The 17,892-nt window shown below is 45.3% G+C and overlaps 1 protein-coding gene across 2 annotated transcripts in view; it reads left to right on the top strand.

Moving 5' to 3' along the window:
• The window catches only part of FRMD3 (FERM domain containing 3), a 310,724-nt gene that overhangs the window by 231,443 nt on the left and 61,389 nt on the right, over positions 1-17,892 (top strand). For both annotated transcript variants that reach the window (XM_019423562.2, XM_019423561.2), the window contains exons 11-13: positions 5,866-5,940; positions 6,489-6,557; positions 14,360-14,484. In XM_019423562.2, coding sequence (XP_019279107.1) covers positions 5,866-5,940; positions 6,489-6,557; positions 14,360-14,484 — 269 coding nt within the window. The remainder of the gene's footprint in view (positions 1-5,865; positions 5,941-6,488; positions 6,558-14,359; positions 14,485-17,892) is intronic.

The raw sequence follows: 17,892 nt of genomic DNA, 5'->3' as shown, positions 1-17,892 counted from the left end.
AAGAAAACATGAAGCTAAGTGGAAAGAAGCCAGACATAAAAGGCCACACATTGTATGATGCTATCGGTATGAAATGTCAAGAATAGGCAAATCCTTACAGACGGAAAGTAGATTAGTGATTGCCTAGGACTGGGAGTGGAGAAGATGAGGGCAAGTAATGGGAGGCTGGTTCCTTCTGGGGTGATGAAAATATTTTATTTTTCTTAATTTTGTGAATTATATTAAAGACCACTGAAGTATATGATCTAAAAGGGTGAATTTTATGGTATGTGGATTATATCTCAATAAAGTTATTTTAAAAAATCAGAATCTGGGATGAGGGATCTAGATATTAGTAGAACTAAATCTTTCCCAGGCAGTGCTAATGTGCAGTTGAGGGTTAAATGCTCTAATCCAGTGATTCTCAAAGTAGGGTCTTTAGACCAGCATCAGCATTGCCTGGGAACTTGCCGGAAATGCAGATTCTTGGGCTGCACCCCAGACTTACTGAATCAGAAACTTGTGTTTTGAGAAGCCTGCCGGGTGAATCTGATGCTCCCTGAAGCCTGAGAACCTGCATGGCTGATGCATTATTTTAAAAAATACAGACCTGGATTTGCAACCCGGTCTCTCCAGCTTCTATCATGTTACCATCATTCAATGAGTTAACCCCTCTGTGCCTCAGTTTCCTCCCATAAAAAGGTAGATTGCTTCCTCTTAGGAGAAAGCTATGAGGAATAACCAAATCAATGTTTGAGATACTTTGGATGGTGCATGACCCATAGTAGGTACTCAATAATAACCATGTATTGTTATGCCTGTAGTTACTCCAAAAGCTGTAAACCATGATAAAATGGGAAATTGTATTGTTGATTCTACAGGTGACGTCTCGGAGCACCACCCAGTGTCTCCCCAGCACCTATAGGAGCAGGCACCAGGGGAGGAGTCAGAGGGGGGGCGAGGGGAGGTGTTCTTCTGCAGGGCTGTGCTGTGTGTCACATGATCCTAACACTTAGTGAGCACTTCGTGCATTCCAGGTGCTGTCTGCATGCATGGCACGTCTCACACATCTCGTGGTACCCCGTTTATTTATTTCACTTGTGAAAGTCTTTTTTTCAGCTTTATTTACGTATTTTTAGAGAGAGAGTGCATGCAGGGGAGGGGCACAGAGAGGGAGAGAGAGAATCCCAAGCAGGCTTCGCAGTATCAGTGCAGAGCCCAATGTGGGGCTCGAACTCACAAACGGTGAGATCATGGCCTAAGCTGAAATCAAGAGCCTGACGCTCAACCAACTGAGCCACCCAGGCACCCCAGGTACTCCATTGAAAGCACAGCTTCTATGTCAGGACTGGGCAGAACCCCCTCATGTGGTAGGAAGGGATCTCTGGGTACAGTGGCTTCAGTTCTGGGGTGGTGGTAGTGGGGAGCTGTGACTAGGCCACCATGTGGATACATAGTTGTCAGGCCAGGTGTTGGTAAACTGGGGACTGTCCGGGTTTCTCTGTGAGGTCAGATGTCTGAGAACAGTCTTCTGTAGCTTCTCTGCTGAGATTTTGATGGGGGAGCTGCAGATGGCAGGAGGGAGAGGGCAGACAGGAAAGAAGGCTGGAGGAGACAGAATTACGGTTTAGCCTTTGTGCATTCATTGCCTTCAGTGGGCAGACTTTTGCTCCGGGTTCATTGTGGATGTGAGAGCCTGGTGAACTGAGCACCGGAACGTGTCTGCTAGTTAGAGCACGAAGGTTCTCTTATGCTTTCGGGGTGTTTGAAATAGTTCCCCAGAATCTGCATGGTTCAGAGGATTGGCTCTCATGGTTCAATAGTGAGAAGGCAATGGAGAGGTTTGAGAGTGATATTAGGGAGGGAGGGAAACTATTACATAATGATCAGGAGCTTTCAAATCATTTGATCTTGCTTAACGCTCCTGAGAACACTATGAATTAAGCATTGTAATACCCTCCCCCTGCCCCTTAAAAAATTCATGGACAAATTGAGGCTTGGAAAAGCTGCAAAAGCAGGTAGGAGCCTTGGGCCTCTGCTCTTCCAGGTAAAACGCCATCTTTTGGGTCATTCAAGGAGAATGTGGGGGGTCAGGGTTCTTAGGTGCAGGCGTACTGCCTTGGAATGACGGGGAGTGTGATAAAAAATTCAGACCTGCTGAATGAGAATCTCTAGGGATGGAGCCTGAGCCACGGGGTTTTGACCCCTATTCCAGATGCTGCTGGGAACACCTGGAGACCTGTCGTGTAACCCAGCCACCTTTCTTTCCCCCTGACCATCTCCCTCCAGTCGGGTGAACGTCCAGCTTCGGCTCAGGTCGTGATCTTGAGGTTCTTGAGTTCAAGCCCCACATCGGGCTCACTGCCGTCAGCAAAGAGCCTGCTTCTGATTCTCTGTCCCCCTCTCTCTGCCACTCCCTCCCTCCCTCCCTCCCTCACTTGTGCTCTCTCAAAAATAAACATTTAAAAAGAAGAGATCTCAACCCAAACATGAGTGGGAGTCTGCCCGCACATTTGGGAGGGTGGGGAATTGGCAGTAAACCTCTCAGGAGAGTGTCTCTGAGCAAAGGAAATGACAACAAATCCTCATCCAGGGCAGTCAGCCGCCAGAAAGCAGCCCACACCGGTTTCACTCCTCACATCCTGAGCAGGCAGCTCTTCACTTTCTCTGTGAAATGTGTCTTCTGACCTGTTTCTCTTGAGGGTTTGTGTGGATGCGGAGTAGCTCTGAGGCCTCCCACCAAGAGGCTGCTCTGGCGTGAGACAGCAGCGGCCTCCTCCTAGGGCCTGCAAGAGCAGCTGAGGCCGAACCAGTGAAAAGCAGAGCCACCCCTCCCCCTCCCCACGAGAGGCTCCCTGGAACTGCTGGGCTTGCCACACCCCTTTGAGCTTCTGGTATCTTCTAGAAACTGGGCACAGAGCTGCGTTCCTCTTTCCTTTTTTTAAAAATGTTTATTTTTAAGAGAGAGAGAGAGAGAGCGCGCACAGGCAGGGGAAGGGCAGAGGGAGAGGGGGAGACACAGAATCCAAAGCAGGCTCCAGGCTCCGAACTGTCAGCGCAGAGCCTGACGCGGGGCTTGAACTCACAAACTGTGAGATCATGACCTGAGCCGAAGTCGGAGGCTTAACCAACTGAACCACCCAGGCGCCCCAAAGCTTTTTCTTTCTTAATGTTTTATTTATTTTTTTGTGAGTGAGAGCGTGTGAGAAGGGGAGAGGGGCAGAAGGAGAGAGAGAATCTTAAGCGGGCTCCATGCTCAGTGTGGAACCCGATGGGGGACTCCATCCCATGACCCTGGCATCCTGACTTGGGCCCCAAAATCAAGACTCAGGTGCTCAACTGACTGAGCTACCAAGGTGCCCCGTTAATTAATGTTTTTTTGAAGTATAGTGGACATGATGTTTCCTTAGTTTCAGGGGTTAAAAACTCCATTTAAGGTTCTTAACCTTCTTAGCCGACTGCCTTGCCCCAAGGATCCTTAGAACCTAGAACAACAATAAGAAACATTCTAAAAGCAGAAGCGTCTTTAAAAGTTTCTCGACCCCCCTGCCTCTGAGGCTGGGGGAGCAACACCCTGTAGAGAAAATGGGGAGAAAGACATGAAGCCTTTTCTTAGGCTCCTGTAGGTAATGTGTCAGGCTCACAGCTCCTCGGGGCTGTGTGTGTGTGTGTGTGTGTGTGTGTGTGTGTGGCGGGGGCAGGTATGTCCGGAGCAGGAGCAGGCATGTCCTCACAGGGGGAGGAGGGTGCCGTGGGACTCTGTCCCATGTCAGCACAGTTGCTGGGGATTTGTATCCCCCTAGAGCCCAGCTGTGGCCAGCAGCCCACACTGCCTGTCCCGGGTGTGGGGAGCTCCCCGGTGTGGGTCTCATATGCTCCTCAGGGCTCCCACACGGTCTTCTCCAGGCCCTGCCTTGACGTGGAATCGCCCTCCCCAGGATTTCACCCCTTCCCCTCCCATCTCTGCTCCTCATTTGTCCCCAGCACCCTTCCCTATTGGCTCAGGCTGTTGGCAGAGATGGAAGGGAGAAAGGGCTCCTTTGTAAAAGTGTTACTATGGCTTTCCATTGTCCTGAGGAGGAAGGCCAAAATCCTTAATGACGACAGCTTAAGGTCAGGTCCTGCTAAATTAGGGGAAAAAATATATGTATGTGGGAGTGGGTTTATAATAACAGTAATAATGACAACAGGGGAAATGCACATCAAATCTTTTTAGTTCTTCAGTGCTCAGGCTCAGGGCTTTGTGCCTGCTGAGCCTTCCACCCAGAACACTGCCCACCACTTGCCTGGTTAATACCTTCCCACCCCTGGATCTCAGCTCCAACCCCTGCCCCCAGACTGGATTAATCTCTCCATCCTGTGCTCTCATTGCATCATTTCCTTCATGGCCCCACCACCGCTTGTACTTTACAGTTATTCGCTTATGTGCCTCGTTTCTAGATTAATATCCATTTCCCTTCTAGACCGTACAGCTGAATGCAGAGATCATGTATCTTTTCTAAGCGTAGGGTGTGTGGAGCAGGCTAGTCATTTGGTTAATAATTGCTGAACAGATGAATGAAGGCTTCAAGATGCCCGGGGGTGGGGATCACTGCCTGCATGGGGAGACTTCTAACCACAGCCCTGGCTATGTGCAGGTCTTTGCTCAGCATATTATAGATAGATAGATAGATATAGATAGATATAGATAGATAGATATAGATATAGATAGATCTATATCTATATATTCTATATATATTCAGCATATTCTATTTATGTATATCTATATATAACATATTCAATATATTCTATATATTGTTCTATATATAGAACAATTCTATACAGCATATTGTTCTGTGTGGTTTTTCTAGTAAGATTTTGTGACTCTCAGTGTTTTAAGTGGTCCTGAACTCTTGCAGACCATTCTTTCTAATTTGGGTTTAGTTGCATGAGGCTTAAAGTGATTGATGGAGAGGCAGTTTAGCTGTCATGGCAATTTAGTGCCCTGTGTGTGGCCTCCGGGCAGCCCATGTTCTCATCGTTTTCCAGAATGCTGTGGTTTTGTTCGTGTTTACACGTGTGTTTACGGTGTTCTCAGAGCTGCTGAATCAGTGCTTGGCTGGGCTTCTTGTTCCGCGTGTATCTTAGTCATCTACCAGCCTGGGTTCTTTTAAAGGGCACTGGGTCATGGTGACTTAACCGGAGAATATTCAAGCCAGTGACCATTTCCACGGTGACATAGGCCCTTGGGTCGTCTTTCAGGCAGTACACAGTAGGTGGGTTCTTTGTGACATGGCGAGTGACCTGTATCACTGGGAAGCTGTTTTCTGTTGTAGCTTTGGTTCAGGCACAGGCAAGAAAGTGCCCTGGCAACCGGGAACTTGACACCATGAGACATAATGCGTCTTCTCCATATCTTTCCACTGGAAATTGGGAAAGAATCCCCTCCTTTTTTTTTTTTTTTAATTTAAATTTTAGTTCACATACGTGCAATATTGGTTTCAGGGTAGAATTCAGTGATTCATCACTTACATACAACACCCAGTGCTCCTCCCAACAAGTGCCCTCCTTAATCCCCATCACCCACCTAGCCCTGCCCTTTGGCTCATCAGTATTACCTGGTCCGGTCTGCAGGTCATGATCCAATAATGGATTATGAAACCATATATGGGCCATCACTAGCATTTAGAAAGAATGAAGAGAGATAACAGAGTACAATACCCATAGTGAAAGTAACTGTCTTTTGGTGGAACTTCTCTTTCAGGTGTGTGTGCCTGTGTGCACGTGCTGAATCATCCAACAGCATGCATTTCTTATAGTCCAAAATACCCAAGTACCGCACTTTATAGCATGTCTCACTTGGATTTGCCAATATCACTACCACTTCTGTTTCACTTCTTTTCAAAGGTATGCGAAATCCAGTCAGATCAAGACTGTGTCAAGCAGCAAGATATTTTTCAAAGGAAGTAGATTTCGATATAGGTGGGTACCCATAGTTCCATATTGGTGATGGGTTGGGGAGGAAGCAGCCATTTACTTTTTTTTTTTTTTTTAATTTTTTAAACATTTATTTATTTTTGAGACAGAGAGAGAGCATGAACAGGGGAGGGTCAGAGAAAGAGGGAGACACAGAATCTGAAAGAGGCTCCAGGCTCTGAGTTGTCAGCACAGAGCTCGACGCGGGGCTCAAACCCACGGACCGCGAGATCATGACCTGAGCCGAAGTCGGACGCTTAACCGACTGAGCCACCCAGGCGTCCCAGCCATTTACTTTTTGAATATTTTGCTTGTAAATCAGGGCGCTTTGACTTATCCCCCTGTTTTGGTTCTCCCTTTACACTCTACTCATGTCTTACACTCATGGGGCCCCCTCAAATTCCATAGTAACTTCTCTTGTAGAGGGAAAAAAAAAGCATGGATTTCTAGAGTGGATCCGACTGTTGGGAAGTTAAAAAAAACAAACACATGTGCACACCCCTCCCCTTCTGCTCTGAGTGTCTGTGCACAGACATTGTGTTTGTCTTTTGCAGTGGTAAAGTTGCCAAAGAGGTGGTGGAGGCCAGCTCCAAAATCCAGAGGGAGCCTCCGGAGGTGCACAGGTGAGTGGGTGGCCCTCAGGGCTCTGAGAGGCTTCTGGGATGGACAAAAGGATTTCAAAGCTTGCTTTGCCAATTCCTCTATAAGAGGAAAGGGCATAAGGGTACCAGCTGCCTGTGCCGGTGTCCTGTTGGGCACATCTTGTTCCAGGCACAATACCCTCATCATCCTGGCAGCCTCTTGGGGGCAGACTTGACAGGCCCACAGTGTGGGTACAGCTTGACGCTGTTCTGAGTTCCTTGCTCTGTGGGGAGTCGTCGGCTTGATTGGGCCCAGAGCAAACATGACCGGTGTGTGTGAGGCACAGCACTGTCACCTCCTGGCTGAGTCTGCCGACCTGTCCTCTTAGAGCTGCTCTCTGTTCCTGCCTCTGTTCACCAGACACGGCCAGTCCCCATTGGCCCAACTTCTAGGCTATTTCACATGAGGAAGGCAAGGGTGCTCATCTCTCCTAGGGCTCCTTACCCCCAAAGGTCACTCACAGAAATGAGGAACTTAGTGATTAGCAGTTCAAGGGTATGCATCTTCATTGATGTGGTAATATCTCCGATCCTTAGGAATTAAATATTCTCTTGGTCATGTTGGACTTCATACCACCATGGTACACGAACCATTGCACACGAAGCCTCAAACATGCTAAATACATAAAGCTGGACATTTTCACCACGACACTCCCCATTTTGAAGGCAAGGTCATCCTAGGTTATGTTTTTCAGGAGATTCCTACATACTGGTTGGCACCTGTTCCTTCCCCCTCTTCAGACTTGGAGGAGGCTCCAAGGAGCCTGCTTGGAGGAGCATAAGGGATTATCCTCAGATTTGCCCAGTCTCCTCTATTTCCAGCATGACCCAGTGAGCTGGCTGCCTCTTGCCTTATTCCCTGGGTTGCTGGTCTCTTGGAAGTGTGGCTGAGCCAGCCTGGCACGGGCCTCCAGATAGCACTTCTCTCCCACGCAGGGGAGCAGAACTACAGTTGGCACAAGATCCCATGCAGACGTGTGCAGAGAATGATTCATTCCTGGTTTGGGTGACTCAGTGGGAAGCTGTCATGGGCATGTCAGCAGAAGTGGTCTTCCCTGCTTTGAGAAGCAGGAGAAAGCTGTCAGGCTAGGGAAGCCGGGGACACCTTGGCTGGGAGCACCTTAGCACAAAACTGTGCAAGTCTTACAGCCTACCCATTGACAACACTAGTCTTTTATTTGTATTTATTTTAAAATAGTCTGTATATTCCCTCTTCTACTGCAAATTATGGTTACTCAGTGAAGCAGAAGTGAAAAAGAGGAAATGATAAAATGTATTATTTGAACTTTTCTAGATTCTTTGGGCCAGAAATGACCTTAAGCATCACCTAATTTGATGCTTCTATTTTATAGACAAGGAAACTTGAGTCTTGGAGAAGTTAAATGATTTATCTAAGGTCATAAATTTTTTTTGTGACATACCTAAGCCCACATTATTTTCTTTGTAGCATTTGCCCCCCCTCCCGCCTCTGCCCAAGAAACCTCTGGCATTCTCTTAGAAGCTGGGAGGCAGAACCACCCCAGGGGCTCAGCTTGGGTTTTGTTCTTGTAGCTTGAAGTATGAGTGTTTGATCTTAAAAAAAAAAAAAGAAGAAGAAGAAATACTTGATGCCGGGGAGTTCTCTTGATAGCACAAACACGAAGAAGGAAACTGTTTTTAACAAGGTACTTTCAGAGAGACATATTCCAAATACTTAAGACTTTCCAAGAATCCCATAGTTACCATATATAGCTGGTTAATGAGATCAGAAATAATTTGAAAAAAAAATTTCTCTTTTCAGTTGATGTTTGCATTACTTATGGAAATCAAGGATTCCTACATCATGGCTTCTCAAGCCTTAACTTTGACAGGAATCACCTATGGATCTTGTTAAAGTCAAATTCTCATTCATGAATCTGGCATTTCCATTGAGTCCTAGGTGATGGCCATGTGGCTGGTTCATGGACCACACTTTGAATAGCCAGGATGTAGGAGTGAAGGGAGCAGAGTGACCACAGTGAGAATCTTTTCCTGTAGTGGACTGAACCACCAGGGGAGATGGAAATGAAGCATCAGTCAATTTATAGTTTCCCTTTTCTGGAATCTTCTAAAATCCCCCAGGATGTTACTGCAAACAAGGACCTATAGGCCCTTGAGATACTGGTTTACATGCTATTTCTTTCCCCTACACTGACCCCTTTTATGTGTATGTGAAAGTCTGTTGAGCTCACATCCTCAGGACCCATCTCTGGTCCTCAGCTTTGGCAGTGTCTCTCGAATCTCTGACAATACAGGGAGGAATTTGTTTAAAGTAATGTTACAAAGCAAGATGTGGGAGGAAAAGGCTTGTGTCTGTTTTGGTCATCTACGTATCACCCAGCACCTAACACAGACAGCACTTGGCTCACAGTAGAGGTCAACGCATATTTGTTGAATGAATGTATGAACCAGGAGTGTGGGGTGACAATGGCATGCCTGCAATTTTCTGAGACCTGAGATCTGTCCAAGGTGCTGCTCTGGGGACCTTGGCCTCCTGGGAGGCAATAGTGTGATCGGAGCCATGGAGATATACCACTCTCAGTAGCAACTTCTCATTTCTTCCTAGTAGCCATTTGCATGGTAGGAAATTGTTTCTCTTAAACAATTATTTTTGAATTATTTTGGCTTCTTTGATGTGGCTGTCAAAAGTGAGAGTATAGTAATGAATTCTTTCTCTGGCTGTGTTCAGAGATGCCCACTCCTTTAGTTAGAATGGTGACAGTAAGCCTTCATTTGGTTGTCTTCCCTCACACCTGAGATTGTACTCTTCAAAGAATGACAAGTTCATGGACTACTCCTTTTGCTGATGTGTGTGTGTTTAGAGAGAGGCAGCAGAGACAGACTGAGGACACTGTCTTGGGATTTTTTTGGTTTTTTTCAAAAAAAAAAAAAAAGAGAGAAAGCTAACTCTCATGATAGCTCACTGATCTTTGCTGATGGTAAGATCCCCAAGCAAAGCTCTCCTGGGCTGATTACTTGGTGAGAATCACCCATCCATGTCAGGGGCCCAGTGAGGCAGAAGGAAGTGTGAGCCACCTGGGCATAGTAGCCACCACCAGGGGACACATAGAGGCAGCATTTGGACCTGAAATGAGCACCTGTCTAGGGGTCATGAACGGGATCTCATCTTGGTTGTATTGCTTACAAGCTGTGTGGTCTTGGGTAAGTCTCTTAACTTCTCTGATCATCACTTTACTCATCTATAAAATGAGATTCAGAATATTACTTTGCCCAACATCTAGGCTTTGTTATGGGCATTAAAATAAAGTGCTTTAAAAATTAGAAAGTGCCATACACACATGAATTGGTGATGTTATTATTCTTGTCTCTCCTCCAAAGATGGGCAGCTAGAATTTGACAGATGTGTCCTCATTAAAGCTTTTTCAGATGGAGTTTTGGTGACAGGCCAACACCACTTCCTCCACCACAAGAACTGCTGGAAGATTCCACAAACCTTATGTTAGTTGCTTGAGTTTATGCCATCAGTTTTTGAAGCCAATCTTAGAATATACTTGCAGCTTCCAAAGAAACCTTTCTACCTCAATAGAATTCCTAGTGATCGTTTCATTGGAAAACTGTTCTGTGCTAAGTACACACATGAGTGGGCTGCAAAGGGGGTCAGGCATTTTGCAGAACCCGTTGACGGGTGGATTCTGAGAATGGGAAACATGGTACAGACCCTTAGCTGGCTTGGGGAGACTCTAGCCAGAGAAACTGTTGCATCAGGAGATCAAGTGGGAGGGTAGGGTGGGAACTGACTGGGATATTGGCGTATGTTCTAGAAGACTGCCCGACACAGCAGAACCTCATTTAGCGAGAGAGCAGGACATTAGCAGTAGTGAACAGAGTCCTCTCTGGGGCATTGTAGGATAAATCATGCAGAAGGTGCAGAAAGGCAGTGCAGAGCACAGCAGAACCTCTCGACTGGGGATCAGGTCATCTGAGTCTGCATGTCTAAGTGTCTTTAGTCAAGTTCGATAAGTTCACCAGGTCTCAGTGTCCTCATCTGTGAATATGGTACTTTTCTTGCCTGTCTTACAGGTACACTGAGGAAAACAAGTATGGTAAAGTGTATAAAACTGCTTTGTAGGGGTGCCTGGTGGCTCAGTTGGTTGGGCGGCCAACTTTGGCTCAGGTCATGATCTCATGGTCCATGAGTTCGAGCCCCCGTGTCGGGCTCTGTGCTGACAGCTCAGAGCGTAGAGCCTGCTTCACATTCTGTGTCCCCCCCTCTCTCTGCCCGTTCCCTACTTGTGCTCTGTCTCACTCTGTCTCTCAAAAAATAAATGTTAAAAAAATAAATAAAACTGTTCTGTAAACTATAAAAGGGGCCATCAAATTCTGGTATTATATTCATTATTAGTATAACTATGCTGGCAGACTCTTGCTTTATTTTCTTTTAAATTAATTAATTAATTAATTGAGAGAGAGAGAGAGAGAGAATAAGTGGAGGAGGGGCACAGAGAAAATCCCAAGTAGGCACCACACTGTTAGCGCAGAGCCTGATGCGGAGCTCGAACTCATGAACTGTGAGAACATGACCTGAGCTGAAGCCAGACACTTAACTGACTGGAGCCATCCAGGTGCCCCTAGGGCTCTTGCTTTAAATGAAACCAGGATCAGTTGGCACCTTCCAAAATGTTGCAAGAAGAGAGGTAGAAAAAGGTAGCCCATAGTCTACAAGAGTTGGGAAACAAAGGGTGGGAGACATGCATTTTGATTCTAATTTTGCTTAAGCTAACCCTCTAGCTGCCCTACTGCCCAGCACCATGGTCTGGAGCCCTGGATTCTTTGTGCTCTAGGGAGACCTCTAGTTGTGCCCACCTTTGGGTTTATCTGAGTTTTGCACTTATCGCGGAGGCAGTATTCCTCTCTGAATCATAGAACTGGAGAGTCTCAGGGTTGTAATCAACTGTAGCAGACAGACCCTAACCCCCCTGACCCTGGCCATAGGACTCCACTACAGTTTGGCAGCAGAAGCCTGTGAGTATGGGCCCTGAGTCAGCATCCTCCTGAGCAGCCAGTGCCCTACAGGCTCACACCTGTGAGGTCACTCTCAGTGACTTCAATCTGTCCCAGGCAATTGCCCAGACATTACAGTGTTGGTAGGGGGCAGGTGGCAGGATGCTTTACAACTTCAACTGAAGAATGTTGGGAGGGGGGCTGCTGTGGAGCCCTCTGTACTCGCTACAGGTCCTTCTTGATGATATGTGGTAATTTCTGGGGGATGGAAATGCTGCCAGTCAGCCGGCGTGGGTGGTCAGAGGTGGGCAGAGCAATTCAGAGTTTGTGCAACAATGGGGAATGGGCTTTTCTGAGGTCAGAAAGCTTCATGGTCCACACAAACATGGCAATAGGTGCTTCGCAGAGCCAGAATCAGAGTTTTGAAGGCCACAGGGTCAGAGGAAATCCCATGAAAGCTCAAAATCTGAGGACCCATCACAATAAAAGATGGAACTGCTCATGGTAGATTTTAATATCCCTTGTTACTCTTTCCTTCTTTCCTTCTCCCTGCAAGGAATCCCTGTTTTCACTTCTTGCCCTGTCAATCCCACCATGCTTGCTGGGATGTGCCGCAGGCATCTCTTCCCCTGGGAGGTCCTTCCTGGCTCTCCCCTCAGCCACCGCAGGGTCAGGTGTCCCTCCTTAATGTTCCCGGGGAATCCTTGGCCATCAGTCTCGTCCATGAGATACATATTTTTCCAACTGTGGCTGTAGCGCATTGATGAGTCATGAAATGAAAACAGACCAGCACTTTAAAGAAAATGAAATAGAATGGGGGAAAAAAAGTGAATCAAACGTAACAAGAGTTAGTTACTATTGTTGCACGAAACACTCACTTTACCTGTATGTCTCTTTGTGAGTGTGTACAGAAAAATGATATAAAAGATATTTCTTTTTTTAATGTTTACTCATTTTTTAGAGAGAGAGAGAGAGAGAGAAAATGAATGGGGGAGGTGCAGAGAGAGACAGGGACAGAGGATCCGAAGCGGGCTTACTCTGATAGCAGCAAGCCTAATGTGGGGCTCGAGCTCACAAACCATGAGATCATGACCTGACCCCAAGTCGGACACTCAACTGACTGAGCCACCAGGCACCCCTAAGTTATATTTCTTAATGTGGGTCTCAGTTAAAATGTTTGAAAATCATAGTTCTAAAGAGTGAGTTACATAAGGCAAGGACCATGGCTCACCAGAATGCGGCAGACCATCCACTACATATATATCAACTGCAGAATAAGTGATTGTAGAGTGAAATAATGAAGGACAGGACTCCATGGTTAAGTAAGTCCTCATAATTTTATTTTTCCAGCCAGTGACAGCTGTGGAGGGCTTTTTACTCTAGATGCTGCTAGATTCTTCTCCTTTCCTGTCCTGTGCCAAATAGAAATGCCTGAGTTATAAGGCAGTCCCCTTACCAGCCGGGGAACACCCATGCCAGTCTGAAATGGCAGCTTATGTCAAGCCAGGATTGCATTCAATTTACACCAGTTTCCAACGTGAACAGCCCTTAGTAAGATGCCTCGGGAGGCGCTGTAAGGCACACCAGGATGGTTAGATCTGTCTCTGACCTTAAGGCACTTGTCAAGGTGGGGCTGATTAGTACACACCAATAATTACAGAGAGACAGAAGTGGCAAGTGCCATGAGATGTGAAAGAAGGGAGAACAGTGTGTGTGTGTGGGAGAGAGAGAGAGAGAGAGAATGAGAATATGAATGAATATGTGTTGTGAGAGCCATCCAAGGGGGCATCAAGAGGTAGGAGACATTTGATATCATCTTTGAAGATGGGTGGCTTTTGGTTTGGAGAGGAAACATGAGGAGGGAAAGGTGATGCCCCACCAGAGATGCCCCATTTCCCTGTATGACAGGGAAGACAGCTGGTCTCCCTGCAGCAGGCAGTGTAGACGGGCTTCCTGCTATCAGCCAGTAGTCTTGACAAGACACTTGTACATTTTCTTTGCCATCTGCTGCCCATTGCAGTCAATGACGCATGTCTGCTCCTTTCAAAATGAAAAAAGAGCTTCTGTGCCTGGCTGATGAGAGGGGTGTGAATTCAAATGGGAGTATTAAACACTGATATTAAATGTTAGACATCCAGCAACAGCAAGGTTGCTTAAAGCCGTAGAACTCCTGTACCGTCTGTCTGGCAGGGTTCTGCCTTCATTTTTGGTTTTTTTTGGTGGTTGTTAAATTACTTTGAGCCATGCCTTTCATTCGCTTTTCTTTTTTAAAAAATTTTTAAAATTTATTCATTTTTGAGAATGACAGCACAAGTGAGGGAGATGGAGAGGGAGAGAGAGAGAGAGAATCCCAAGAAAGCTTCACACTGTCAGTGCAGAATCCAATGTGGGGCTTGAACCCACAAAACTGTGAGATCATGACCTGAGCTGAAACCAAGACTCAGATGCTGAACCAACTGAGCCACCCAGAAGTCCCCACCTTCATTTACTTTTCTGCATATCTAGTTCAGTGACACCTGCCTCCCATGTCTTTATCAATGCCCATGCTGTCACCTTGCATGCCCAAATCTGGTAACATATGGGGAAGTACATTTTCAGTCACTGTGTTGCATTAGAACACAAGGACATTTTGTCAGGACCTTAAGGTTAAAAAGTTTGGTGCATCCTAAGTGTTATGTTGCCTTTACCACTGGCCTAATCCATTGTGTGAGTCCAGAGACAGTTCCCAACCTTGGTAGCTGACTGAGATGGAGGGTCTGGTGTTTGCAACAGAAACCAACACCCTGGCGTGTGTCTGTTTTCAGAGCCAACATTACTCAGAGCCGAAGTTCCCACTCTTTGAACAAACAGCTCATCATTAACATGGAGCCCCTGCAGCCCCTGCTGCCTTCCCCCAGTGAGCAGGAAGAGGAGCTTCCATTGGGCGAGGGTAAGTACCCTTCCTTCCGGAAGCTGGCATTGCAGCCTTACCCTGAAGGGATGAGAAGGCACCCATCCTGGATACCTGGGCAATGGTTAGGGTAGGGGATGGAGTGAGTCATGAATTGTTTCTAGTAAATAAACTGATTGCAGCTGGAAGTCTGCATTATACTGAGAGTCTTATTAGTTTCTCCCAGAGAAAGTTCACAGATACAAAGTATTCCTAAAAATTATGTGTTAAAGCAGTAATGGTGTTAGACCCCCACTCTCCAGCATGGTAGCCAGTAGCAATGTGTGGCTGTTTGAAACCTGTTTAAATTTGTTAAAATTAAAAATTAAAAATTCAGTTCTAGGCACATTAGCTGCATTTCCAATGAGTAGTATAGCCGCATGTGGCTAATGGCCACCATCTTGGAAAGGTCAGACCAAGAACATTTCCATCACTGTACAAAGTTTTCCTGGATGGTAAGTTTTTATTATAATCGTAATCAAATTAATGGTTGTAAAGAAATCTCCATAAGTGTCTCTATATTGGTCATTCTGTTCTGCCTCAATATTTCTTCATACTTATATTCCCTTTTCCGTAGGCCTTTCTCTGATAGTTTTGATACAAGCTAAAATATGTATGGTCCACTTCAACTCAAAAGTTGTATTTTTAAGGACTATAATATGTGTGTGTCTAGGCTTTTTATTTTTTCTCTTTTTTTAAATTTTTTGGTTTTAAGGACTTTACTTACTTCAGAGAAGAATCTCCCCACACTGCTTGCTGTAGACACCTGGTGAGGCAAATCTTACATGCTAATTTCAGTGTATTTTCAAATACACACAAAATAAAGTTACTGGAAACTTGAACACAAACATAACATGCTTTTCCCTAACATTAAGTGGCTTGGGTTTTATCATTTAAAATTAGGATATTGAGCAGCTTCAAGAGAGCAGGTCTCTCTGTCCCCAAAAGATCACCTTTACCTGCAGCTTCATTTCAAGGATTCTGTCCATAGGGGAAAACTCTTCTGCCTGTCATAAGAGTGTGGCTTGGGATGCAAATACTCTTGGGAGAGGTAGCAGTGGCTACTTGACACTGAAGTGTAAATAATTTTAGTAAATCTTTTACCTGTAAGCAAGTTTAATGGTGAGAAGGAGAACCGGATAACTGGATGGCCCCAGATTCCACGAGTGGAAGGAAAGCACGCAAAGTAGGAAGGATGGGGCCTTAGGGGACCCAGCTGAGCCACAAGATGATGATAAGGAGAATGTCTTTGTTATAATAATGGCCTGTACTCTGTCTTAACTAACTCTGGAAGTTCCATGCTAAATGAGTTCTCTCAGTCCAAGGATCTCTCAGTCCATGGTGCTTGTCTACATTTTCCAGCACCCTCTCTGTTTTCGTATGGTTTTCAAGTGAAATAAAAGCAGCTTTCACTCCTGATCACCAGTGATGTTCTTCTGGGCTTCCTCTTGTAGAGAAGGAAAAATTCTTCCCCTTCAAGGTCTTTCAGCTGGGCTAAGATTTAATTTATGTAAGACAAATTAATGGGAGAAAAAAACCCTGAAGTTTTATTACATATGCACAGAGGCTCCAAAATGAAGTTGAAACCTAAATAAGTGATCAGGAGAGGCACTTTGTATACGTTTTATTTATTAACTTTTAAATGTTTATTTTTGAGAGGGGAGAGAGAGAGAGAGAGAGAGAGAGAGAGAGAGAGAGAGAGAGGAAGCCAGCGGGGGAGGAGCAGAGAGAGAGGGAGATAGAGGGTCCAAAGCAGACTCTTTGCTGACAGCAGAGAGCCCAAGGTGGGGCTTGAACTCACCAACCATAAGATCATGACCTGAGCTCAAGTCGGATGCTTAACTGACTGAGTCACCCAGGCGCCCCTGTATATACATTTTAGACAAAGAGATAATAAATCTGTGAGGTATTGATAGGATAAAGAAAACAGGTGTTTGGGAGCTTTAATTAGCAGGGAATTCTAAGCAGAATTTAGGCTGAGGTTGTAGTAGTTTGGAAAAAAATAACAGGTTTTTTTTCTATAGCTTTCTTGGCTCCAAAGTCCCTGTCTCTGGTGATAAGGATGTTGTTTTATTTTCCAATTCAGGGAAGGTATTTTTCATATGGGAGATGTGTTTCCTGCTTTCTGGGGGACAGAGGAGGGTCTGAGTGTCCTTGCACTGTTTTTTTTTTTTTCCAAGTAACTTCAATTCAAAGTAATTAATATGCACCGTAGTACATTTGGGCGGCTTGCCCTGGACCCCTACACTCTCACATACCTGGAAATCGCTTTTGCTGGAGGTCATGATTATTCCAAAGTTGAATGGGGAAGAGGAAGGGAAAAGGAATAATCCAAGCCTGGAGTTTTGACTGCCTTGTCTACAAAGATGGAAACCTAGATGGGAATAAAGGTTCCATCAGGAATATGGAAGTCAGGCCGCTGTGGCCCCAGGAGTCTGTCCAAGGATATAATAAGAAGCTGGGAAAGCTTTCCCCTGGATCCTTTGCCCCCATTCAATTAAAAACCTCCATTTTGCTCCATTTTCCATAAGGAGGTTCCACTGCTAAATCCTAACCTTGTCTTTAACGTGAACACTGTGGACAAGAGACACATACATTACAATTAACTGCAATAAAAATACAAATGTACATGATGTGTGGTAAGAATCCATAAGCTACTTTTTCAATTTTTTCTAGTTATTTTAAAGAAGAATCTTAAGTTCTTTCACCAGCTATAAAGTCAAACTGCTGATAGGTTGCTCTCTTTAAAAGTCCAAAATGAGGGGCGCCTGGGTGGCTCAGTTGCTTAAGCGTCCGACTTCAGCTCAGGTCACGATCTCGTGGTCTGTGAGTTCGAGCCCCGTGTCGGGCTCTGGGCTGATGGCCCAGAGCCTGGAGCCTGCTTCCGATTCTGTGTCTCCCTCTCTCTCTGCCCCTCCCCAGTTCATGCTCTGTCTCTCTCTCTGTCTCAAAAATAAATAAACGTTAGAAAAAATTAAAAAAAAAATAAAAGTCCAAAATGACTCTATAAATGTCTAATAAAAATTTTTTTATTAGACAGTCTCCCTATGAGACATCTGGATTTTGAAGCTCAGGCAAACCCTATCAATCTCCAGGATATAGAATCAACTTAAAAGGAAGAGAAGTAAAAATGACAGTATTGTTAAATGTCCAGTAGATGGAATGACCTTCTCAATCTAGAGAAAGAAAGCAAAATCATTTTAGGTACCATGAAATTCAAAGTTATGATTCCTCACAGTAAACCTAGTTCTGTGTTCTTGATACCATTATTTCTCAGTTACTATTTTAGAGTCTGATTCTGCTCTGGGTATCTTGTCTTTGAGTATCAGGCAATGGGATTTAGACAATCCATAGGGATAAATACTTATTTGACAGATTTGTATTTCTCTGGTATATAAAGAGAAGAGA

This window comes from Panthera pardus, unplaced genomic scaffold, assembly GCF_024362965.1.
Source record: "Panthera pardus isolate Hobbes unplaced genomic scaffold, ASM2436296v1 HiC_scaffold_20, whole genome shotgun sequence".
NCBI classification, from domain to species: domain Eukaryota; kingdom Metazoa; phylum Chordata; class Mammalia; order Carnivora; family Felidae; genus Panthera; species Panthera pardus.
Note: the sequence above shows the minus strand (reverse complement) of the source record. Positions and strands in the feature narration are given on the sequence as shown.